The 26,323-nt window shown below is 45.4% G+C and overlaps 1 protein-coding gene across 1 annotated transcript in view; it reads right to left on the reverse strand.

Moving 5' to 3' along the window:
* The window catches only part of LOC124034946 (whirlin-like), a 110,797-nt gene that overhangs the window by 15,126 nt on the left and 69,348 nt on the right, over positions 1–26,323 (reverse strand). The window contains exons 4-7 of the mRNA XM_046348339.1: positions 25,780–26,006; positions 22,269–22,305; positions 5,063–5,245; positions 4,348–4,560 (exon numbers count right to left, since the gene is read on the reverse strand). Coding sequence (XP_046204295.1) covers positions 4,348–4,560; positions 5,063–5,245; positions 22,269–22,305; positions 25,780–26,006 — 660 coding nt within the window. The remainder of the gene's footprint in view (positions 1–4,347; positions 4,561–5,062; positions 5,246–22,268; positions 22,306–25,779; positions 26,007–26,323) is intronic.

Here is a 26,323-nt window from a genome sequence, read left to right on the forward strand (position 1 = left end):
ACTACTGCACTGTTAGACACTACTGCACTGTTAGACTGTTACTACTGCACTGTTAGATACTACTGCACTGTTAGATACTACTGCACTGTTAGATACTACTGCACTGTTAGATACTACTGCACTGTTAGATACTACTGCACTGTTAGATACTACTGCACTGTTAGATACTACTGCACTGTTAGATACTACTGCACTGTTAGATACTACTGCACTGTTAGATACTACTGCACTGTTAGATACTACTGCACTGTTAGATACTACTGCACTGTTAGATACTACTGCACTGTTAGACACTACTGCACTGTTAGATACTACTGCACTGTTAGACACTACTGCACTGTTAGATACTACTGCACTGTTATACACTACTGCACTGTTAGACACTACTGCACTGTTAGACACTACTGCACTGTTAGACACTACTGCACTGTTAGACACTACTGCACTGTTAGACACTACTGCACTGTTAGACACTACTGCACTGTTAGATACTACTGCACTGTTAGATACTACTGCACTGTTAGATACTACTGCACTGTTAGATACTACTGCACTGTTAGAGAGATACTACTGCACTGTTAGATACTACTACACTGTTAGATACTACTACACTGTTAGATACTACTGCACTGTTAGATACTAGATACTACTGCACTGTTAGATACTACTGCACTGTTAGATACTACTGCACTGTTAGATACTACTGCACTGTTAGATACTACTGCACTGTTAGATACTACTGCACTGTTAGATACTACTGCACTGTTAGATACTACTGCACTGTTAGATACTACTGCACTGTTAGATACTACTGCACTGTTAGATACTACTGCACTGTTAGATACTACTGCACTGTTAGATATTACTACACTGTTAGATACTGTTAGATACTACTGCACTGTTAGATACTACTGCACTGTTAGATACTACTGCACTGTTAGATACTACTGCACTGTTAGATACTACTGCACTGTTAGATACTACTGCACTGTTAGATACTACTGCACTGTTAGATACTACTGCACTGTTAGATACTACTGCACTGTTAGACACTACTGCACTGTTAGACACTACTGCACTGTTAGACACTACTGCACTGTTAGACACTACTGCACTGTTAGACACTACTGCACTGTTAGACACTACTGCACTGTTAGACACTACTGCACTGTTAGATACTACTGCACTGTTAGATACTACTGCACTGTTAGATACTACTGCACTGTTAGATACTACTGCACTGTTAGATACTACTGCACTGTTAGATACTACTGCACTGTTAGATACTACTGCACTGTTAGATACTACTGCACTGTTAGATACTACTGCACTGTTAGATACTACTGCACTGTTAGATACTACTGCACTGTTAGACACTACTGCACTGTTAGACACTACTGCACTGTTAGACACTACTGCACTGTTAGACACTACTGCACTGTTAGACACTACTGCACTGTTAGACACTACTGCACTGTTAGACACTACTGCACTGTTAGACACTACTGCACTGTTAGACACTACTGCACTGTTAGACACTACTGCACTGTTAGATACTACTGCACTGTTAGATACTACTGCACTGTTAGATACTACTGCACTGTTAGATACTACTACACTGTTAGATACTGTTAGATACTACTGCACTGTTAGATACTACTGCACTGTTAGATACTACTGCACTGTTAGATACTACTGCACTGTTAGATACTACTACACTGTTAGATACTACTACACTGTTAGATACTACTACACTGTTAGATACTGTTAGATACTACTGCACTGTTAGATACTACTGCACTGTTAGATACTACTGCACTGTTAGATACTACTGCACTGTTAGATACTACTGCACTGTTAGATACTACTGCACTGTTAGATACTACTGCACTGTTAGATACTACTGCACTGTTAGATACTACTGCACTGTTAGACACTACTGCACTGTTAGACACTACTGCACTGTTAGACACTACTGCACTGTTAGACACTACTGCACTGTTAGACACTACTGCACTGTTAGACACTACTGCACTGTTAGACACTACTGCACTGTTAGACACTACTGCACTGTTAGACACTACTGCACTGTTAGACACTACTGCACTGTTAGACACTACTGCACTGTTAGACACTACTGCACTGTTAGATACTACTGCACTGTTAGATACTACTGCACTGTTAGATACTACTACACTGTTAGATACTACTACACTGTTAGATACTACTACACTGTTAGATACTACTGCACTGTTAGATACTACTACACTGTTAGATACTACTACACTGTTAGATACTACTGCACTGTTAGATACTACTGCACTGTTAGATACTACTGCACTGTTAGATACTACTGCACTGTTAGATATTACTACACTGTTAGATATTACTACACTGTTAGATACTACTACACTGTTAGATACTACTACACTGTTAGATACTACTACACTGTTAGATACTACTACACTGTTAGATACTACTACACTGTTAGATACTACTACACTGTTAGATACTACTACACTGTTAGATACTACTACACTGTTAGATACTACTACACTGTTAGATACTACTACACTGTTAGATACTACTACACTGTTAGATACTGTTAGATACTGTTAGATACTACTACACTGTTAGATACTACTACACTGTTAGATACTACTGTTAGATACTACTACACTGTTAGATACTACTACACTGTTAGATACTACTACACTGTTAGATACTACTACACTGTTAGATACTACTGTTAGATACTACTACACTGTTAGATACTACTACACTGTTAGATACTACTACACTGTTAGATACTACTACACTGTTAGATACTACTACACTGTTAGATACTACTACACTGTTAGATACTACTACACTGTTAGATACTACTACACTGTTAGATACTACTGCACTGTTAGATACTACTGCACTGTTAGATACTACTGCACTGTTAGATACTACTGCACTGTTAGATACTACTGCACTGTTAGATACTACTGCACTGTTAGATAATACTGTTAGATACTACTGCACTGTTAGATACTACTGCACTGTTAGATACTACTGCACTGTTAGATACTACTGCACTGTTAGATATTACTGCACTGTTAGATATTACTGCACTGTTAGATATTACTGCACTGTTAGATATTACTGCACTGTTAGATACTACTACACTGTTAGATACTACTACACTGTTAGATACTACTACACTGTTAGATATTACTGCACTGTTAGATATTACTGCACTGTTGGAGCTAAGAAAATAAGCATGTCGCTACACCCGCAATAACTTCTGCTAAATATTTGTATGGGACCAATCACATTTGATTTGATTTGACCGTATCATCCAAAATAAACAGGCCCAGCCATAGAGTCACTGACCTGCCTCCCAGTACAATGTTGTGAGACAATCATGTGCTGAAACATTAACCATGAACTGTGACTAAAGACCTCAATCAACCAAACACAGGAAGTTAATTTAGTTGATACAATATAAATTAACTTCAATGACTTGTTAACTAAGGGTGGGATTTTACAGCTATATTAATGATGATGTCAACATGATCAATTATACAAGCACAGAGTGGACAAGCTCAGCAGAACCAGCCAGGCATCGCAACCAGCCAACCATGGCAACCAGCCAGCCATATCAAACAGACAGCAACACTGTCACCTTGGACCATGGGGAAACTGTCAAACACGTGCACAAACCCACGTTCACGCACGCTAACATGAACAACTGCTGAGCATAAAAGACATCCTTGGGTTCAGCTCAGTCATTTTACAGATAATCTCTTCTCACAATGGTTTCAAATTCTGCTGGTTCACCACTGAATAATCTCTGCTTTGTTGCAGAAAATGGCACCCTATTCTGTATTAAGTGCAGTAAATAGGGAATAGGGTGCCATTGTGGATACAAATAACTGTTTTATCAGTTTCTATTAAAGCGTGGTTGGGTCTCAGACTCAGTTGGATGGTTACAGTGTGTTATAGCGTTTTGTAGAGTGACTTGGCAGAGTGAGGTCCCATTCAGCTGGTCCTGGCCACATCGGTGGGATATTGACGCTATAGAACACTGCTGCTCAGTAATCTCATCTGAAGTCACTGCTCCATTTCATTTGACACTGGCAACAGTCAGAGTGCAACTTCCAATGGATGAAAGATGAGAGAAGATGCCAGGAAGAAACACCCACATACAGTATACAGCCACAGGCACCATAGACTTCAATAGGCACACAAGCATGCACCCATGCACACACGAATTAACACACACACACTTTGAATAGTCCAGAGCCATCCAATAGGAACACACCTGTAAATCCATCCATCCTACACGGTTCCTCCTACCTTGGTAGAGCAGAGAGTGGTCGGGTTGGAGTGGCTGTGGCTGGCTGAGGGCTCAGCATGTAGACAGCGGCTGTATGGGTGCACAGGGTGTAGGGATCCCATTCCTCCGTGCCAGGCCTTCAGAGCCTCCCTCTCGCGATGCAGCACCAGGCCATCATACAGCTCCAGTTCCTGGGGAGCCACCTGACTCCGCACCTCAGATAGCAGGGACAACTGGAGGGAGGACAGGAGCATAGGATTAGAATGAGTAGAATGGGCCTCCTCATTCAATGAAATGATCCCATAATGATATGTTGGCCATATTGAGTGGATTGGTGGCCATTTTGAGTTGCCAAATAAAAGGTGAGAAGGGGAATCAGCACACCGTGTTATGCTCCCATGGGAATTTATAAGACAACGTTTTGAGCACCATTTTTTGATCAGGTCTCCTTTGACAAAGAAAACTAGAGGGAGGCCAGAAGGAAGCATGGATTAACAACTGAGACCAGGAACCTCATAGAGAACATGTATGGGCATGTTGGATGAGTGACTGTGTGTACATGAAATGCAAATGTTCTCAACAGTTGTGGAGGTGCCATCATCAAGAGAGTAACATATTGACCATAAGATGAACCAGGCACCCAGGTGTATCCTGAATGGCACCCTATGCCCTATATAATACACTACTTTCTACCAGTGCCCAATAGTACACTATATATAGAATAGGGTGCGTTACCTTGGCACGAGTGTTGAAGAGCTCAAACAGGGCCATGGTCAGGGGCTCCAGGCTGATGTGTCCCTCCTGGTACTCCCGCAGGTAGTAGCCCATGGTCTGTCTCTCTGGGTCTGTCAGCAGCAGGAAGGCCTGCTCCTCCAGAGACACCTGGAAACCCAGGGGCCCCACACCTTGACAAACAGACTGATTGGAGGGATAGAAGGTGGGAGTGAAAGAGAGAGTGGGTGGGGGGGAGGGAATGAATGAACCCACAAGAAAAAAAGACTACAGTTTACTATGTAATTATTTAGTCAACCGTAGTATATTATACACTGTAGCATCACTTGATCGTGTAGTGCTTACCATAGAACTTTGTAGTATACTATAGTTATTATTATGTTCACTCTTTTTAAACATGCACTGTTGGAGCTCAGAGCTTAATAAACTCACTGTACTGCAAGTTCATTATTTATTTTTTTGTACCTTCATTTAACTAGGGAAGTCAGTTAAGAACAAATTCTTATTTTCAATGACGGCCTAGTGGGTTAACTGTCTTGTTCAGTGGCAGAACGACAGATTTGACGTTGTCAGCTAGGGGACCCGATCTTGAAACCTTTCAGTTTCTAGTCTAACGCTTAAAACTTCTTACGGTATAGGGGGCAGCATTTTCACTTTTGGATAAATAGCGTTCCCAATTTCAACTTCCTGCTACTCATGCCAAGAATATAAGATATGCATATTATTAGTAGATCTGGATAGAAAACACTCTGAAGTTTCTACATCTGTTTGAATCATGTCTGTGAAAAGGCAAAACCCCAAGGACTAACCGTTCAGATTTTTTAGGTCTCTGTCTGTTCACTGAGTTCTCATTGGCAAACAATAATTGTTTGTGATAAATGTTTTCAGTTCCTACCACTTCCACTGGATGTCAGTCTTTGGAATTTGGTTGAGATTATTCATTTGTGCAATTAAGAAGTAGGGCCATCCTGGAAAAGGGTAACGCTGTTGAGAGTTGGCCAAGACTTGAAAAGTAGCGTTAGTTTCCTCTCGTCCTCTATTGAAAACAGATAGACCAGTCTTCAATTTGATCGATTATTAACGTTTAAAAATACATAAAGTTGTATTACAAAAGTAGTTTGAAATATTTTGGCAAAGCTTATAGGCAACTTTTGAAATATTTTCTAGTGACGTTGCGCATTTTGGAAGCTGTTTTTTTCTGGATCAAACGCGCCAAATAAATTGACATTTTGGATATATATGGACGGAATTAATCAAACAAAAGGACCAATTGTGATGTTTATGAGACATATTGGAGGGCCAACAAAAGAAGCTTGTCAAAGGTAAGGCATGTTTTATATTTTATTTCTGTGTATTGTGTAGCGCCTGCAGGGTTGAAATATGGTTGAAATATGCTACCCTCTTTGTTTACTGCTACCCACTTTGTTAACTGCTGTGCTATCATCAGATAATAGCAGCTTGTGCTTTTCGCTGAAAAGCCTTGTTGGCTGGATTCACAACGAGTGTAGCTTTAATTGAATATCTTACATGTGTGATTTAATGAAAGTTAGATTTTTATATCAATTTATTTGAATTTGCTGCGCTGCATCTTCCCTGGGTTTTGGCCAAATGGGACGCACGCGTCCCCTATACCATAAGTAGTTTTAAAAGTAAAGTCCATAAAAACACTACTGTAAATACTACAGTATATATACTACAGTAAAGTCCACAAAAACACTACAGTAAATACTACAGTATACTACAGTAAAGCCCACAAAACACTACAATAAATACTTCAGTATACTACAGTAAAGTCCATAAAGCACTACAGTGAATGATTTACACAGAGTGTATAAAACATTAGGAACACCTGTTCTTTCCATGACATAGACTGACCAGGTGAATCCAGTTGAAAGCTATGATCTCTTATTGATGTCACTTGTTAAATCCACAACTGTATGAAGCATTGGAGTCAACATGGGCCAACATCCCTGTGGAACGTGTTCAGCACCTTGTAGGGTCCATGCCCCGACGAATTGAGGCAATTCTGCGGGCAAAATGGGGTGTTCTTAATGTTTTGTATATGGCACACTATTAGTGCACTGCACTATAGGGTAGTGTCCCAAATGGCACCCTATTCCCTAACAGTCAGCTGCTAGCGTGCCTGACCTCAGTCTCTGCCTCCCCCTGCCACAGCCAGCTAGAGAGCACAGCCAGCTAGAGAGCACAGCCAGCTAGAGAGCACAGCCAGCTAGAGAGCACAGCCAGCTAGAGAGCACAGCCAGCTAGAGAGCACAGCCTTCATCTCTCAGTCAAAGAAACACAGCCAAAATGTCAAGCACATTTTATTCAATCTTTCAAGACACAAGCTTAGATTTAAAGCTTAATTCATGTTTTGTACACTAAGTGAAGTATATACATATAGTAATGCTACAATATTTATACCATAGCTCTCACTTGCGGCGCCGACAGAGATGGCCGATTCGCTTCCTAGGGAAACTATGCAGTATTTAGGTTTTTTTACGTGTTATTTCTTACATTGTTACCCCAGGAAATGTTTTACATACGGTCGGGAGAAACTATTGGATATAAGAGCAACGTCAACTCACCAACATTACACCCAGGAATACGACTTTCCCAAAGCGGTTCCTCTGTTTGGTCCTTCACCCAGAACAATGAATCTGATCCCAGCCGGCGACCCAAAAACAACGGCACCGCAGAAGGGGCAGACAGAGCGGTTTTCTGGTCAGGCTCCGTAGACGGGTACATCGCCCACCGCTCCAGAGTATACTACTCGTCAATGTCCAGTTTCTTGACAACAAGGTAGACGAAATCCGAGCAAGGGTTGCCTTCCAGAGAGACATCAGAGACTGTAATGTTCTTTGTTTCACAGAAACACGGCTCACTCGAGACACGCTATGGTGATTTCTTCACACATCGTACCGAAAGAAACAAGCATCTCTCTGGTAAGAAGAAGCGCGGGGGTGTATGCCTTATGATTAACAAAATGTGGTGTGATCATGACAACATACAGGAACTCAAGTCCTTCTGTTCACCTGACTTAGAATTCCTTACAATCTACCAAGATAATTATCTTCGATCATAATCACAGTAATATATATTCCCTCCCAAGCAGACACATCGAAAGGCCCTGGAATAACTTAATTTCACTCTATGTAAACTGGAAACCACATATCCCGAGGCTACAGTTATTGTAGCTGGGGTTTTTACAAGGCTCCCTAAATTTTACCAGCATATCAATTGCGCGACCTGGGCTGGCAAAACCCTGGATCTTTGTTATTCTAACTTCTGCGACACATATAAAGCCCTCCCCCGCACTCCTTTTGGAAAAGCTGACCACGACTGCAGTTTGTTGCTCCCAGCCAATAGACAGAAACTAAAACAGGACGTCCCCGTGCTCAGGTCTGTTCAACGCTGGTCCGACCAATCTGATTCCACGCTTCAAGATTGCTTCGATCACGTGGACTGGGATATCGTCCTTATATCGTCGAAAAACAACATTGATGAATACGCTGACTCGGTGAGCAAGTTTATGAGCAAGTGCATCAGTGATGTTGTACCCACAGCATCTATGAAAACATTCCCCAACCAAAAACTGTGGATTGATGGCAGCATTCGCACAAAACTGAAAGCGCGAACCACTGCTTTTAATCAGGGCAAGGTGACTGGAAACATGACAGAATACAAACAGTGTAGCGATTCCCTCCGCAAGGCAATCAAACTAGCTAAGCATCAGTATAGAGACAAAGTAGAGTCGCAATTGAACGGTTCAGACACGAGAGGTATGTGGCAGGGTCTACAGTCAATCACGGACCACAAAAGAAAACCAGCCCCATCACGGACCATGATGTCTTGCTCCCAGACTAACTAAACAACTTCTTTGCTCGCTTTGAGGACAATACAGTGCCACTGACACGGCCCGCTACCAAAACCTGCTGGCTCTCCTTCACTGCAGCCAATGTAAATAAAACATTTAAACGTGTTAACCCTCGCAAGGCTGCAGGCCCAGATGGCATCCCCGGCCGCGTCCTCAGAGCATGCACAGACCAGTTGGCTGGTGTGTTTACGGACATATTCAATCAATCCTTATCCCAATCTGCTGATTGATGGCAGCATTCGCACAAAACTGAAAGCGTGAACCACTGCTTTTAATCAGGGCAAGGTGACTGGAAACATGACAGAATACAAACAGTGTAGCGATTCCCTCCGCAAGGCAATCAAGGCCACCATTGTTCCTGTTCCCAAGAAAGCTAAAGTAACTGAGATAAACGACTACCGCCCTGTAGCCCTCACTTCTGTTATTATGTAGTGCTTTCAGAGACTAGTCAAGGACCATATCACCTCCACCCTACCTGACACCCTAGAACCATTCCAATTTGCTTACCACCCCAATAGGTACACAGACGATGCAATCGCAAATACACTGCACACTGCCCTAACCCATCTGGACAAGAGGAATGCCTATGTAAGAATACTGTTCATCGACTACAGCTCAGCATTTAACACCATAGTACCCTCCAAAATCATCATTAAGCAGGGTTTCGACCCCGCCCTGTGCAACTGGGTCTTGGACTTTCTGACGGGCCTCCCCCAGGTGGTGAGGGTAGGAAACAACATCTCCACCCCGATGCTCCTCAACACTGGGGCCCCACAAGGGTGCATTCTCAGCCCTCTCCTGTACTCCCTGTTCACCCATGACTGCATGGCCATGCACACCTCCAACTCGATCATCAAGTTTGACACTATATTGGTAGGTTACCAACAACGACAAGACGGCCTACAGGGAGGAGATGAGGGCCCTCGGAGTGTGTTGTCAGGAAAATAACCTTACACTCAATGTCAACAAAACAAAGGAGATGATTGTGGACTTCAGGAAACAGCAGAGGGAGCACCCCCCTATCCACATCGACGGGACAGTAGTGGAGAAGGTGGAAAGTTTTAAATTCCTCTGCGTACACATCACGGACAAACTGAAATTGTCCACCCACACAGACAGCGCGGTGAAGAAGGCGCAACAGCGCCTCTTAAACCTCAGGAGGCTGAAGAAATTTGTCTTGTCACCAAAAACACTCACAAACTTTTACAGATGCACAATCGAGAACATCCTGTCGGGCTGTATCACCGCCTAGGATGGCAACTGCTCCGCCCACAACCGTAAGGCTCTACAGAGGGTAGTGAGGTCTGCACAACGTATCACAGGGGGCAAACTACCTGCCCTCCAGGACACCTACACCACCCGATGTCACAGGAAGGCCAAAAAGATCATCAAGGATGACAACCACCCGAACCACTGCCTGTTCACCCTGCTATCATCCAGAAGGTAAGGTCAGTACAGGTGCATCAAAGCTGGGACAGAGAGACTGAAAAACAGCTTCTATCTCAAGGCCATGAGACTGTTAAACAGCCATCACTAACACTGAATGGCTGCTGCCAACATACTGACTCAAATCTCTAGCCACTTAACAATAATACATTGGATGTAATAAATGTATCACTAGTCACTTTAAACAATGCCACTTTATATAATGTTTACATTCCCTACATTACTCGTCTCATAAGTATATACTGTACTCTATACTATCTACTGCATCTTGCCTATGCTGTTCGGCAATCGCTCATCCTTATATTTATATACATATTCCTATTCATTCCTTTACACTTGTGTGTATAAGGTAATTGTTGTGAAATTGTTAGATTACTTGTTAGATATTACTGCACGGTCGGAACTAGAAGCACAAGCCTTTCGCTACACTCGCATTAACATCTGCTAACCATGTGTATGTGATGGCACTCAAAATGATCCACTTCCATTGATTCTAAAATGGGTGAGAGCTGTTCAGAGGACTCTTTCTGACAGTTTTGATTGCAATATCTGATGATATACCGCAACACACCATTTTGGAGGACGCGTGCGCCACGAGTTAGAGGTTATAGCTTTGTTGGAGTGTGAAATCCACCGTCAGGAGCACTACAATGAGAAATATGGGGTCAGGCCCAGAGAGTAAAGAGAAAATGAAAGAGGTAGTTAGGGGCTCAGAAGCAAAGCATCAACTGTTGTTACTCTAAATTACAAAGCTATCCTCTCTGCTCCCCGCACACCTGTCGCCACCACCACTACCAGGCTCAACTCAGAAATGTAATGCATCCCAAAAAGGGACCTTATTCCCTATGTAGTGCACTACTATTGATCATGCTCTGGTCAAAAAGAGTGCACAATATAAGAAATAGGTTTCCATTTGGGACCCAAATCTCGGCTCTGATAAAAAAAGACGTTTATTTTCTCCCAAAGGTCATCCTACCGGTTTTACTATGGTATCATTCCAACACAACCCTGTTTATGTGAGCTCCCAGATTCTGCAATGAAATCTATACAGTGGAAGAGCAGTCACTTGTAAGGTTACCTGTCAGGCCTATAAAGGTGTGAAGGAGAGTTGATGATGATGAACACATGCTTCACTGCTAGTCTGCTACAGCAGGATGAAGGACAGGGAACACTGGAGAAAACACTGCTAGTCTGATATAGCAGGATGAAGGACAGGGAACACTGTGGAGAAAACACTGCTAGTCTGATATAGCAGGATGAAGGACAGGGAACACTGTGGAGAAAACACTGCTAGTCTGATACAGCAGGGTGAAGGACAGGAAACACTGTGGAGAAAACACTGCTAGTCTGATACAGCAGGATGAAGGACAGGAAACACTGTGGAGAAAACACTGCTAGTCTGATACAGCAGGATGAAGGACAGGGAACACTGGAGAAAACACTGCTAGTCTGATACAGCAGGAAGAAGGACAGGGAACACTGCAGAAAACACTGCTAGTCTGATCCAGCAGGATGAAGGCCAGGGAACACTGTGGAGAAAACACTGCTAGTCTGCTACAGCAGGATGAAGGACAGGGAACACTGTGGAGAAAACACTGCTAGTCTGCTACAACAGGATGAAGGATTGGGGAACACTGTGGAGAAAACATTTTCAGCATCATCAATGACAAAAAGATAAAACACTGTATCATACACTCACCTCTGTCTCTCCCTCTCTATCTCCCTTTCTTTCCTCCATTGTCATTGTAGACAGAGAAGGCCAACAGAATGCTTACAACAACATCACTAAATTTGAACATCTAATCATCAGGAATGAGTCCAAACTCTGTGGCTTTTGTCGGTCTGCAACTAATGAGCTTTGTGATTGGAGATGGGTGGTCAGGGCATGTTGATTTAGTACAGGTTAGTGCCGTTTCAACAACCTAACATGCTGACCAGACCGGACACGTCGCGTGCGCGAGCGTCGCAAATTCAATTTAGAAATCCATGTTATTCAATTATTGCGCGCCAACGAGCGTCTGTGACGCCGAGAACTCATTCCTATTTCTGACGCAAATCACACTGAAAGTCTTGCCTCTCCCATCTCCTCATTGGTTTATAGAAGCAGGTACCCACGTGCCATCTCCTCATTAGTTATACCCACGTGGGTGACTGAAAGACTAACTGTTTTGCCGGTAGTTGTGGTAAAACAATGAAAGTTTAGATGCCATCACCATATAAGTTAAACAATGAAAAAGCCTGGAAGGAGAAGATATGACTAGAAATTATTTGGTTGGCCGTTTTATGTGTGGATGAATTGTCGGAGTAGAGGTCCTTGTGCATTTCAGGAAAAATAACAACTCAATGTTTATATCCCAGGACAAATGAGCTACCAACAGCAAGCTAGCTAAATAGGACAAATTAACGTTAGCTAGCAAGCTAACTAGCTAAATTGCCATACATGTTTAATGATCTTTTCGACCTGTCCCGAAATTAATGTCATTGGTTCAGAGTTTGTTTTGATATTTTAACCTGTGTGTGGTGATCTGGTGTGGGGGGAACAAAATAAATGTATGCACGATGGCGCACATGCGCAACCGGTTTGGGTTCCGTGTGAGGCCAGATGAGTGAATGCATTTGGGACAATGAGGATGTGTCATATATGGCACCCTATTCACTGTTGGCTCTGATCAAAAGTAGAAGACTATATAGAGAATAGGGTGTGATTTGGGACACATCCTAACAAAGGATGTCCCTCTTTGGAAACAAAGCTGCAATGTTCACAAGATGAGACAACACTTTAAGAAGCGGTTGATTGCTGCTCGTTTGAATGTGTTGGTCTATATTAGAAGAAGTACAGACAGGGTATGTGTTTTATAGTACTTGTATCATTTCACAGTTGTTGTGAGTTAGGAAGAATTTGTATTGATCAGGAGTCCTTGCTCCTCAACGGGCAGCAGCATAGAGTGTTCTCTCCTCCTGCTGATGTGGGAGACTGTGTGAGAGATTGGTATGTGTGAGTCTGAGAGTGTGTGTGTGATATTGGTTCAGGGGCCATTAGCCTCTCTGTGGCTGCCAGAACTCAAACTGCATTTAAAGTCATAACCTTGAAGAGCAGTCTGTCCTGACCGGAGCAAATCCCTTCTGAGGGCCCTGGACACTGTCAATTACCCCCACCCGCGACACACACACATGCATGCACCCGCACACACACATTCCTGTGTCCACCTAGTTCCCTTGCTGTACAGTGGTGGTCCCCTGTGTCTCCTGATTCTTTTATGACAATTGAGTGTGTGTGTTTGTGTGTATGAGTGTGTGTTTGTGTGTATGAGTGTGTGTTTGTGAGTATGAGTGTGTTTGTGTGTGTGTTTGTGTTTTTGTGTGCTGTGGCAAAGAAGTGGGTTTAAATGTTTAAAAAAGGTCTAACTTTAGTGAATGATATCATAAATAGGACTGGTGGAGTTGTCACACATGCAGCAAACACAGACATATGGAAATGTCTTCTCTACCCAAAATTACAAACAACTAATTGCAGCATTACCTCAAAAATGGAAGAGGCAAGTAGAAGGGGGAAAAAGTAAGAAACTTTTATGTTCTTTAATACAGGGCCGACATACATGGTTAAAGAAAAGTGTGATTGTCACGTTCGTTATACGAATCGGACCAAGGCGCAGCATGGTATGCATACATTCTTATTTATTTACAGAATGAAAAACTGAACAAACGAACAAAATAACAAAAGGAACCGTGAAGCTATACAAACGAGTGCTGACAGGCAACTACACATAAAAACACGAAACACAAAAGGGAAATGGCTGCCTAAATATATCCCTAATCAGAGACAACAATAATCAGCTGCCTCTGATTGAGAACCATATCAGGCCAACATAGAAATACAAAAACCCCTAGACATCCAAAACCCCTAGACAATACAAAAACTAGCGTACCCACCCCAGTCACACTCTGACCTAACCAAAATAGAAAGAAAACAGAGATATCTATGGTCAGGGTGTGACAGTGATAAATAAAAACATATACCAATTTAATTTAAGGACATAAAACTGACCGCTATGCCATATACATTTCCGATGTCCCCATTCCATGGCACATGGTTTATGAATTGATACGCAAAACAACGCCAGATTCTAAACTTAGAATTTTTCAATTTAAATTACTATACAAAATTCTTGCAACCAATAGAATGTTATATATATGGGTGATACAATCTTCCCAGCTCTGCAGATTTTTCAGTGAGGAGGCAGAGTCATTTATTTTTGGTATTGTCCATATGTAGATCATTTTTGGTCACAGGTCCAGGAATGGCTGACGAGTTGCAACATTTGCCTAGAACTAACGCTACAGATAGCAATACTAGGTGATTTGAAAATCCATTGTCAATCAATCAATAATATAATATAATAATTCAGCAAAAATGTTTATTTTTAATTTACAACCTGAAGAAGCTATGAGAATAGAAAGGTTCAGTACTTTTGTCAAGCATCACAGTACAGTTGAAAAATATATGACAAATAGAAATCCAAAATGAATGGTGTTGAGAGATAGATGGGAGGGGTTGAATGGAGCTGAAGGATGGGACTAATACATCCGACGCCGCTAGAGATGGCCGCCTCGCTTCGCGTTCCTAGGAAACTATGCAGTATTTGGATTTTTTTATGTATTATTTCTCTCGCTGTTACCCCAGGAAATCTTAAGTCTTATTACATACTACCGGAAGGAACTATTATTGTATAGAAACTATTTGATATAAGAGCAACATCAACTTACCAACATTATGAGCAGGAATACGACTTTCCCAAAGCGGATCCTCTGTTTGGTCCACCACCCAGGACAATGGATCAGATCCCAGCAGGCGACTCAAAACAACGGTGCCACAGAAGGGGCAGACGGAGCGGTCTTCTGGTCAGGCTCCGTAGACGGGCACATCGCGCACTGCTCCCGAGTATACTACTAGCCAATGTCCAGTCTCTTGACAACAAGGTAGACAAAATCCGAGCAAGGGTTGCCTTACAGAGAGACGTAGAGATTGTAACGTTCTTTGTTTCACGGAAACATGGCTCACTCAGGATACGTTATCGGAGTCAGTACACCCACCTGGTTCCTTCACGTAGACAGAAACAAACATCTCTCCGGTAAGAAGAAGGGCGGGGGTGTATGCCCTATGATTAACGAGTAGTGGTGTGATCATAACAACATACAGGAACTCAAGTCCTTTTGTTCACCTGACCTAGAATTACAATAAATGCAGAATCAGGATATGTGGTTTCTAGTTTACATATTGTCCAATGAAGATCTTTCAGGGCCGCCGAGGTGTCTGATTGGGGGGATATACACGACTGTGATAATGATCGAAGAGAATTCTCTTGGTATATAATGCAGTCGGCATTTGATTATAAGTAGCTGGAAAATTTTTACAAGGCTAAGTTGAAATCAAGGCACCCTAAATTTCATCAGCATATCGAATGAGCGACTCGGGCTGGCAAAACCCTGGATCATTGTTACTCTAACTTCCGCGACGCATACAAAGCCCTCCTTTGCCCTCCTTTCGGCAAATCTGACCACGACTCCATTTTGTTGCTCCCAGCCTATAGACAGAAACTAAAACAGGAAACGCCCATGCACAGGTGTGTTCAACGCTGGTCCAACCAATCTGATTCCACGCTTCAAGATTGCTGCGATCACGTGGACTGAGATATGTTCCGGATAGCATCAAACAACAACATTGATGTATATGCTGATTTGGTGAGCGAGTTTAATAGCAAATGCATCAGTGATGTTGTACCCACGGCGACTATTAAAACCTTCCCCGACCAGAAACCATGGATTGATGGCAGCATTCGCGCAAAACTGAAAGTGCGAACCACTGCTTTTAATCAGGTCAAGGCGGCTGGAAAAATGATCGTATACAAACAGTGTAGCTATTCCTTCCTCACGGCAATCAAACAAGCTAAGCGTCAGTATAGAGACAAAGTAGAGTCGCAATTCAACGGTTCAGACACGAGAGGTATGTGGCAGGGTCTGCACAATGCATCACCGGTGGCAAACTACCTGCCCTCCAGGACACCTACACCACCCGATTTCACAGGAAGGCCAAAAAGATCATCAAGGACAACAGCCACCCGAGCCACTGCCTGTTCACCCCGTTATCATCCAGACGGCGAGGTCAGTACAGGTGCATCAAAGCTGGGACCGAGAGACTGAAAAACAGCTTCTATCTGAAGGCCATCAGACTGTTAAACAGCCATCACTAGCATTGAGTGGCTGCTGCCAACATACTGACTCAACTCCAGCCACTTTAATAATGGAAAAATTGATGTAGTAAATGTATCACTCGCCACTTTAAACAATGCCACTTTATATAATGTTTACATACCCTACATTACTCATCTCATATGTACAGTGGGGCAAAGAAGTATTTAGTCAGCCACCAAAAGTGCAAGTTCAACCACTTAAAAAGATGAGAGAGGCCTGTAATTTTCATCATAGGTACACTTCAACTATGACAGACAAAATGAGAAAAAAAAATCCAGAAAATCACATTGTAGGATTTTAAGTGGGAGAACTTGCACAATTGGTGGCTGACTAAATACTTCTTTACTTTTTTGCCCCACTGTATGTGAGATTGGATATGATGCAGACAATTAAATTGATGGAAGCAGCAGTCTTTCTGCAATACTAAGCTGATCCACCCCTTAAAAAATAAATAATAATAATAAAACAGGCTCTGCCCTTTCACTAAAAGGGCAATCGCGATCAGAACGACAAATCACAAAATGGCCGACCGCCAATTTCCAGAAGCAAGAGGAATGCTCAGAAGGTGGGGCCGATCCACAGATAAGGGGTCATGACAAACCAGGAAGAGAGAGAGGAAGGGGCTGGGAGGATCTGTGGACGATAGAGAAAGAGATGATATATATCGTATATGAGTTGGACTGTTTGGACTTAGGTGTTGGTGTTTGGACCTGGACCTACCGAGAACCCGATTTGTGTACTGAACCCTGCTATCCTTGACCACGCCTGCGGCCTGGGTGGACCAGGATGGAGAAAAAAACACACAGGTTCAAAATAACTCTCATTCTGGGGTGATTTTGGTGACGGTCTCCCGCATAATTGGTGACAAACTCTCCTAACCTTGAAGAGAGGTGTGTGTGTGTGTGTGTGTGTGTGTGTGTGTGTGTGTGTGTGTGTGTGTGTGTGTGTGTGTGTGTGTGTGTGTGTGTGTGTGTGTGTGTGTGTGTGTGTGTGTGTGTGTGTGTGTGTGTGTGTGTGTGTGTGTGTGTGTGTGTGTGTGTGTGAGAGAGAGAGTGTGTGCGTGTGTGCGTGAGAGTGTCAGGGCTGTCTGTTATTGAACCCTGCCTCTAATCACCACCATGGGAGCACTCTGCAAGGCTCCTCAGGAGAGCCTGACTGGGACACAGGTATACAGCACTCTGTAAGGACCCTGACTGGGACACAGGTATACAGCACTCTGTAAGGACCCTGACTGGGACACAGGTATACAGCACTCTGTAAGGACCCTGACTGGGACACAGGTATACAGCACTCTGTAAGGACCCTGACTGGGACACAGGTATACAGCACTCTGTAAGGACCCTGACTGGGACACAGGTATACAACACTATGTAAGAACCCTGACTGGGACTCAGGTATACAGCACTCTGTAAGGACCCTGACTGGGACTCAGGTATACAGCACTCTGTAAGGACCCTGACTGGGACTCAGGTATACAGCACTCTGTAAGGACCCTGACTGTGACTCAGGTATACAACACTCTGTAAGGACCCTGACTGGGACTCAGGTATACAGCACTCTGTAAGGACCCTGACTGGGACTCAGGTATACAGCACTCTGTAAGGACCCTGACTGGGACTCAGGTATACAGCACTCTGTAAGGACCCTGACTGGGACACAGGTATACAGCACTCTGTAAGGACCCTGACTGGGACACAGGTATACAGCACTCTGTAAGGACCCTGACTGGGACTCAGGTATACAGCACTCTGTAAGGACCCTGACTGGGACTCAGGTATACAGCACTCTGTAAGGACCCTGACTGGGACTCAGGTATACAGCACTCTGTAAGGACCCTGACTGGGACTCAGGTATACAACACGTGTAAGGACCCTGACTGGGACTCAGGTATACAGCACTCTGTAAGGACCCTGACTGGGACTCAGGTATACAGCACTCTGTAAGGACCCTGACTGGGACACAGGTATACAGCACTCTGTAAGGACCCTGACTGGTACACAGGTATACAGCACTCTGTAAGGACCCTGACTGGGACTCAGGTATACAGCACTCTGTAAGGACCCTGACTGGGACTCAGGTATACAGCACTCTGTAAGGACCCTGACTGGGACACAGGTATACAGCACTCTGTAAGAACCCTGACTGGGACTCAGTTATACAACACGTGTAAGAACCCTGACTGGGACTCAGGTATACAGCACTCTGTAAGGACCCTGACTGGGACTCAGGTATACAGCACTCTGTAAGGACCCTGACTGGGACTCAGGTATACAGCACTCTGTAAGGACCCTGACTGGGACTCAGGTATACAGCACTCTGTAAGGACCCTGACTGGGACTCAGGTATACAGCACTCTGTAAGGACCCTGACTGGGACTCAGGTATACAGCACTCTGTAATGACCCTGACTGGGACACAGGTATACAGCACTCTGTAAGGACCCTGACCCTGACTGGGACACAGGTATGACTGGGAGGCACTCTGTAAGGACCCTGACTGGGACTCAGGTATACAGCACTCTGTAAGGACCCTGACTGGGACTCACTCAGTATACAGCACTCTGTAAGGACCCTGACTGGGACTCAGGTATACAGCACTCTGTAAGAACCCTGACTGGGACTCAGTTATACAACACGTGTAAGAACCCTGACTGGGACTCAGGTATACAGCACTCTGTAAGGACCCTGACTGGGACTCAGGTATACAGCACTCTGTAAGGACCCTGACTGGGACTCAGGTATACAGCACTCTGTAAGGACCCTGACTGGGACTCAGGTATACAGCACTCTGTAAGAACCCTGACTGGGACTCAGGTATACAGCACTCTGTAAGGACCCTGACTGGGACTCAGGGACTATACAGCACTCTGTAAGAACCCTGACTGGGACTCAGTTATACAGCACTCTGTAAGGACCCTGACTGGGACTCAGGTATACAGCACTCTGTAAGGACCCTGACTGGGACTCAGGTATACAGCACTCTGTAAGGACCCTGACTGGGACTCAGGTATACAGCACTCTGTAAGAACCCTGACTGGGACTCAGTTATACAGCACTCTGTAAGGACCCTGACTGGGACTCAGGTATACAGCACTCTGTAAGGACCCTGACTGGGACTCAGGTATACAGCACTCTGTAAGGACCCTGACTGGGACTCAGGTATACAGGCACTCTGTAAGGACCCTGACACTCTGTAAGAACCCTGACTGGGACTCAGTTATACAGCACTCTGTAAGGACCCTGACTGGGACTCAGGTATACAGCACTCTGTAAGGACCCTGACTGGGACACAGGTATACAGCACTCTGTACTCACAGTAGTACAAGGTAAGGCATAATAACATTGAAGCTTAGAGCGTAGACTTGCTCAACCATCAAGTTCACTGGATGAGAACCTCAGGGTCTCCAAAGAAATGGATCAACTAAATCTACATACTGTATCTCAGCTGACAAATACACTGCTTCGCCTAAAGGTCACATTGCTGTAACCTGTATCAATTCCACGTCATCTGTTGGATTGCATTTCTCTGTATTAAACTTAGTGATAGTGAAAGCTCATGAGGTTTGAGGTTTTATGACAGTGATGGATGGGTGAATGGGGAATGCAGCATTTCCCCGATCATGTGATTAGATGCTCAGTGTTCCCCTTCAATTAATTATGGACCGCTAACGAAGGACAGTCCGTGCTCTTCCTCTATTCCCTCTTCCCTCTTTTATTGACGAGAGCTGACTTTGTGTCGCCATGGTGATGGCATCTGGCCAGGCTGTCACTTCCCGTCCCTTGAAGAATCGATCAGTGTGTCCAGCTAACGATGAGGTCATGGATGTTCCACTGAAGTAAAGGGGAAATTCAGATCCCCTTGGAGGACAGGGGATCTTGATAAAAAAAGACTTCCTTACTGCTAAAACCAACACTTTTCAGCCCGTGAAGAAGGCCAGAATTATAAAGGAGAATTGTTGAAAATCCTCTTCACTTCAGTGTTTCAGTTGTTAGGATATAGAGAGAGAGAGAAGCAAAGCAGGGGTGAGCTACTCTTAACTGTAAAACAGTGAAAAACTATACATAGAGTATCCAACCCTTCATGGTTTCTTAAGTTCTACCTTAATGGTGACAACAGTATAGAGCCAGCCCCAGCATAGAGCCAGCCCCGGCATAGAGCCAGCCCCGGCATAGAGCCAGCCTCAGCATAGAGCCAGCCCCAGCAGAGAGCCAGCCCCAGCATAGAGCCAGCCCCAGCATAGAGCCAGCCCCAGCATAGAGCCAGCCCCAGCATAGAGCCAGCCCCAGCATAGAGCCAGCCCCAGCATAGAGCCAGCCCCAGCATAGAGCCAGCCCCAGCATAGAGCCAGCCTCAGCATAGAGCCAGCCCCAGCATAGAGCCAGCCCCAGCATAGATCCAGCCTCAGCATAGAGCCAGCCCCAGCATAGAGCCAGCCCCAGCATAGAGCCAGCCACAGCATAGAGCCAGCCCCAGCATAGAGCCAGCCCCAGCATAGAGCCAGTCCCAGCATAGAGCCAGTCCCAGCATAGAGCCAGCCTCAGCATAGAGCCAGCCCCAGCATAGAGCCAGCCTCAGCATAGAGCCAGCCCCAGCATAGAGCCAGCCTCAGCATAGAGCCAGCCCCAGCATAGAGCCAGCCCCAGCATAGAGCCAGCCACAGCTCTTCATGTTTGGATACAATCTGCAGTAATGATTTTCCAATCCAAAGGGCTGCAAAATGCAGCCCTCTCTTCTCTTCCAGTAAATCATACTGCTTTCCCTTTCTTGGCATCCCATATAGCACACTATGCCCTAATTGTGCACTACTTTTGGGATGCAACCTGTGCAGTTCATGTGTGATGCTGAGGTTAATGGTACTAGCAGATAAAGACTGAATCTGAAGATAGTTCACTATCAGTATGAAAGGCTTTTAGTGTGGTGAGTTGTGGTCAACCCTCTGATATTCCAGTTCTATGTATCAATGAGGATATAGTAGTATCAAGTAGTACAGGATAGACTATCAACTGGGTGGTTCGAGCTCTGCATGCTGATTGGCTGACAGCCGTGGTATATCAGACCGTATACCACAGGTATGACCACATTTATTTTTACTGCTCTAATTACATTGGTAACAAGTTTATAATAGCAATAAGGTACCTTGTGAGTTTCTGGTATCTGGCCAATATACCACGACTGAGGGCTGTAATCCAGGTTGTGTCGTGCATAAGGACAGCCCTTAGCTGTGGTATATTGGCCATATACTGCACCCCCTTGGGCCTTATTGCTTAAGTATACAAAACATTTAGGACAACCGCTCTTGCCTGACCAGGTGAATCCAGGTGAAAGTTATGATCCCTGGGTGATGTCACTTGTTAAATCCACTTCAATCAGTGTAGATGAAGGGGAGGAGACGGGTTAAAGAAGGATTTTTAAGCCTTGAGACAATTGAGACATGTATTGTGTATGTGTGCCATTCAGAGGGTGAATGGGCAAGACAAACGATTTAAGTGTTTTTAAACGGGGTATGGTAGTAGGTGCCAGGTGCACCGGTTTGTGTCAAGACCTGCAACAGTTTCCCATTTGAATCAAGAATGGTCCACCACCCAAAAGACATCCAGCCAACTAGGGGAAGTATTGGAGATAGTAGAATTTGACTTACCTTTCCTAATACAGGTGTAGCCCGCGCTGAAGATGGCCTGCAACAAAAACAGTAGAACTTAAAAGATGCTCCCATAATGAACCACTAACAGAAAACCCATTTTACAATAACACAAACACCCAAACACGACTGACTTTGAAATGTGTATGGTCTGGCCATGAGAACAACAGCAACCCAGGGAGACCTGGTGGCAGAGCTCCCTAGGAAGCCTACAGATGGACCCCAAATGGTACCCTATTATCTACACAGGGCCTTGCTCAAAAGTAGTGCACTATGTAGGGAACTGGGTGGTTCGCAAGCAACGTGCATTTAATGAAGTGTAGGACTTAAAGCCACTTGCTTGATTTCTAAAGGAGCTGAAGGGAAATGTGTACCTTATAGGGCTCTCAATCAACCGGCCTCCATTAGAGCTAGTGACTGACAGAGGAAAGGAGGGAGAGACAGACAGATAGACAGAGGAAAGGAGGGAGAGACAGACAAGTAGACAGATAGATAGACAGAGGAAAGGAGGGAGAGACAGACAAGTAGACAGATAGATAGACAGAGGAAAGGAGGGAGAGAGAGACAGATAGACAGATAGATAGACAGAGGAAAGGAGGGAGAGAGAGACAGATAGACAGATAGATAGACAGAGGGAAGGAGGAAGAGACAGATAGATAGACAGATAGATAGACAGAGGGAAGGAGGGAGAGACAGATAGATAGACAGATAGATAGACAGAGGAAAGGAGGGAGAGAGAGACAGATAGACAGATAGATAGACAGAGGAAAGGAGGGAGAGAGAGACAGATAGACAGATAGATAGACAGAGGGAAGGAGGAAGAGACAGATAGATAGACAGATAGATAGACAGAGGGAAGGAGGGAGAGACAGACAAGTAGACAGATAGATAGACAGAGGAAAGGAGGGAGAGAGAGACAGATAGACAGATAGATAGACAGAGGAAAGGAGGGAGAGAGAGACAGATAGACAGATAGATAGACAGAGGGAAGGAGGGAGAGACAGACAAGTAGACAGATAGATAGGCAGAGGGAAGGAGGGACAGACAGACAGACAGACAGACAGACAGACAGACAGACAGACAGACAGACAGACAGACAGACAGACAGACAGACAGACAGACAGACAGACAGACAGACAGACAGACAGACAGACAGACAGACAGACAGACAGACAGACAGACAGACAGACAGACAGACAGACAGACAGACAGACAGACAGACAGACAGACAGACAGACAGACAGACAGACAGACAGACAGACAGACAGAAGGGGGGAGAGAGTGATAGACCGAGGGAGAGCGAGACCGAGGGAAGGAGGGAGAGAAAGAAAGACAAACAGAGGAAAGGAGGGAGAGAGAGACAGCTCTCCCTGGAACTGAGCAGCCTGCCACATCACTGTCAAACCCAGAGGGAAGGAATCTTAGTCTCCTCCAACAATGAGCTGGACGTATTCTGCCTCACATTAGTCAGTCAGTCACATGAGAAGACACTGACAGCTGTAGAAGAATAATGACACTGGTCAGAAATTCAATGGTAATTTTATTATGTTACCTTGTTACGTGATCATTCTATATATTGCTTCTATGGAGGCTGGATTGTAATTGAAATATATTACATTCAGTTGCTAATCTTCATGTTACCGCAGACATGAATGCCCTAAGACATTATTTCTGGTCAAAGAAAAAAATACTGATCGAATGGAAAAATCATTCCATGTTCAAAGCGTCAAACATACTACATCTCTGTTACATTAAAGATGAAACATCGATGCCACTGTGCATTGTACATTGCAAGGACGTTTGGTTTTCAAAGGGAATTTAACATAAATGGAGGAAGGAGCTTTTATTAGTCTTTCAGCATGACTTTTTCACTGAAAACAAAGGTATCATCAAACTCTCATAGGATGCATCGCCAATGGTCCATAGGGCTCTGGTCAAAAGTATTGCAATAGGGTGCCTTTTGGGACACAGTGCTTATGGGCGCTAACTCACTGTGTAGCGGCTGGGCTGGCGGTGCTCTCTGTTATGGCAGCTAACTCACTGTGTAGCGGCTGGGCTGGCGGTGCTCTCTGTTATGGGCGCTAACTCACCGTGTAGCGGCTGGGCTGGCGGTGCTCTCTGTTATGGGCGCTAACTCACCGTGTAGCGGCTGGGCTGGCGGTGCTCTCTGTTATGGCAGCTAACTCACCGTGTAGCGGCTGGGCTGGTGGTGCTCTCTGTTATGGGCGCTAACTCACCGTGTAGCAGCTGGGCTGGCGGTGCTCTCTGTTATGGCAGCTAACTCACCATGTAGCGGCTGGGCTGGTGGTGCTCTCTGTTATGGGCACTAACTCACCGTGTAGCGGCTGGGCTGGCGGTGCTCTCTGTTATGGCAGCTAACTCACCATGTAGCGGCTGGGCTGGCAGTGCTCTCTGTTATGGCAGCTAACTCACCGTGTAGCGGCTGGGCTGGCGGTGCTCTCTGTTATGGGCGCTAACTCACCGTGTAGCGGCTGGGCTGGCGGTGCTCTCTGTTATGGCAGCTAACTCACCATGTAGCGGCTGGGCTGGCGGTGCTCTCTGTTATGGGCGCTAACTCACCGTGTAGCGGCTGGGCTGGCGGTGCTCTCTGTTATGGGCTCTAACTCACCGTGTAGCGGCTGGGCTGGCGGTGCTCTCTGTTATGGCAGCTAACTCACCGTGTAGCGGCTGGGCTGGCGGTGCTCTCTGTTATGGGCGCTAACTCACCGTGTAGCGGCTGGGCTGGCGGTGCTCTCTGTTATGGGCTCTAACTCACTGTGTAGCGGCTGGGCTGGCGGTGCTCTCTGTTATGGGCGCTAACTCACCGTGTAGCGGCTGGGCTGGCGGTGCTCTCTGTTATGGGCGCTAACTCACTGTGTAGCGGCTGGGCTGGCGGTGCTCTCTGTTATGGGCGCTAACTCACTGTGTAGCGGCTGGGCTGGCGGAGCTCTCTGTTATGGGCGCTAACTCGCTGTGTAGCGGCTGGGCTGGCGGTGCTCTCTATTATGGGCGCTAACTCACCGTGTAGCGGAAGGGCTGGCAGTGCTCTCTGTTATGGGCGCTAACTCACTGTGTAGCGGCTGGGCTGGCGGTGCTCTCTGTTATGGCAGCTAACTCACCGTGTAGCGGCTGGGCTGGCGGTGCTCTCTGTTATGGGCGCTAACTCACCGTGTAGCGGCTGGGCTGGCGGTGCTCTCTGTTATGGCAGCTAACTCACCATGTAGCGGCTGGGCTGGCGGTGCTCTCTGTTATGGGCGCTAACTCACTGTGTAGTGGCTGGGCTGGCGGTGCACTCTGTTATGGCAGCTAACTCACCGTGTAGCGGCTGGGCTGGCGGTGCTCTCTGTTATGGGCGCTAACTCACTGTGTAGCGGCTGGGCTGGCGGAGCTCTCTGTTATGGGCGCTAACTCACCGTGTAGCGGCTGGGCTGGCGGTGCTCTCTGTTATGGCAGCTAACTCACCGTGTAGCGGCTCGGATGGCGGTGCTCTCTGTTATGGCAGCTAACTCACCGTGTAGCGGCTGGGCTCGCGGTGCTCTCTGTTATGGGCGGTGGGCTAGGGGTGATGGGGCTGCTGATCCATTTGGTCTGGTCCACCACGGTGCGGGCATGGGGCACGCGGCCAACGTCCTTCACCCTCACCAGCAGGTGACGGCACGTCTTCAGGATCCTCACCGCCTCGTCATGGGGGATGGCCACGAAGCTCCGCCCATTCACCTCCAGCAACTGGTCGCCCACCTGAACAGACAGAGAGGAGAGGGTGGGTGCACTGGTAGAGAGAGGGTGTGTATTCACACAGACACTGATACAGACACACACACACGCAAGTACACCCACACAAAAGTGGGCCATGGCTTTTCCTGATAGTCTTGAACATTCTTCCAACAGTCAAGGCCAGGCCAGTATTCAGGTGAGAGCAGAGCAGACATTCTGAGAGCTGCAGCTCAAGGTTCAGGCAATAACACAAAGTACACTGAAGCAGAACTTAGTGCACTCAAACCCACCATAGCGATGTGTAGGCTACGCAGTTTCATTATTGACTTGCTACTGCCCTC

Source organism: Oncorhynchus gorbuscha, linkage group LG05 (genome assembly GCF_021184085.1).
Source record: "Oncorhynchus gorbuscha isolate QuinsamMale2020 ecotype Even-year linkage group LG05, OgorEven_v1.0, whole genome shotgun sequence".
Classification (NCBI taxonomy): Eukaryota; Metazoa; Chordata; class Actinopteri; order Salmoniformes; family Salmonidae; genus Oncorhynchus; species Oncorhynchus gorbuscha.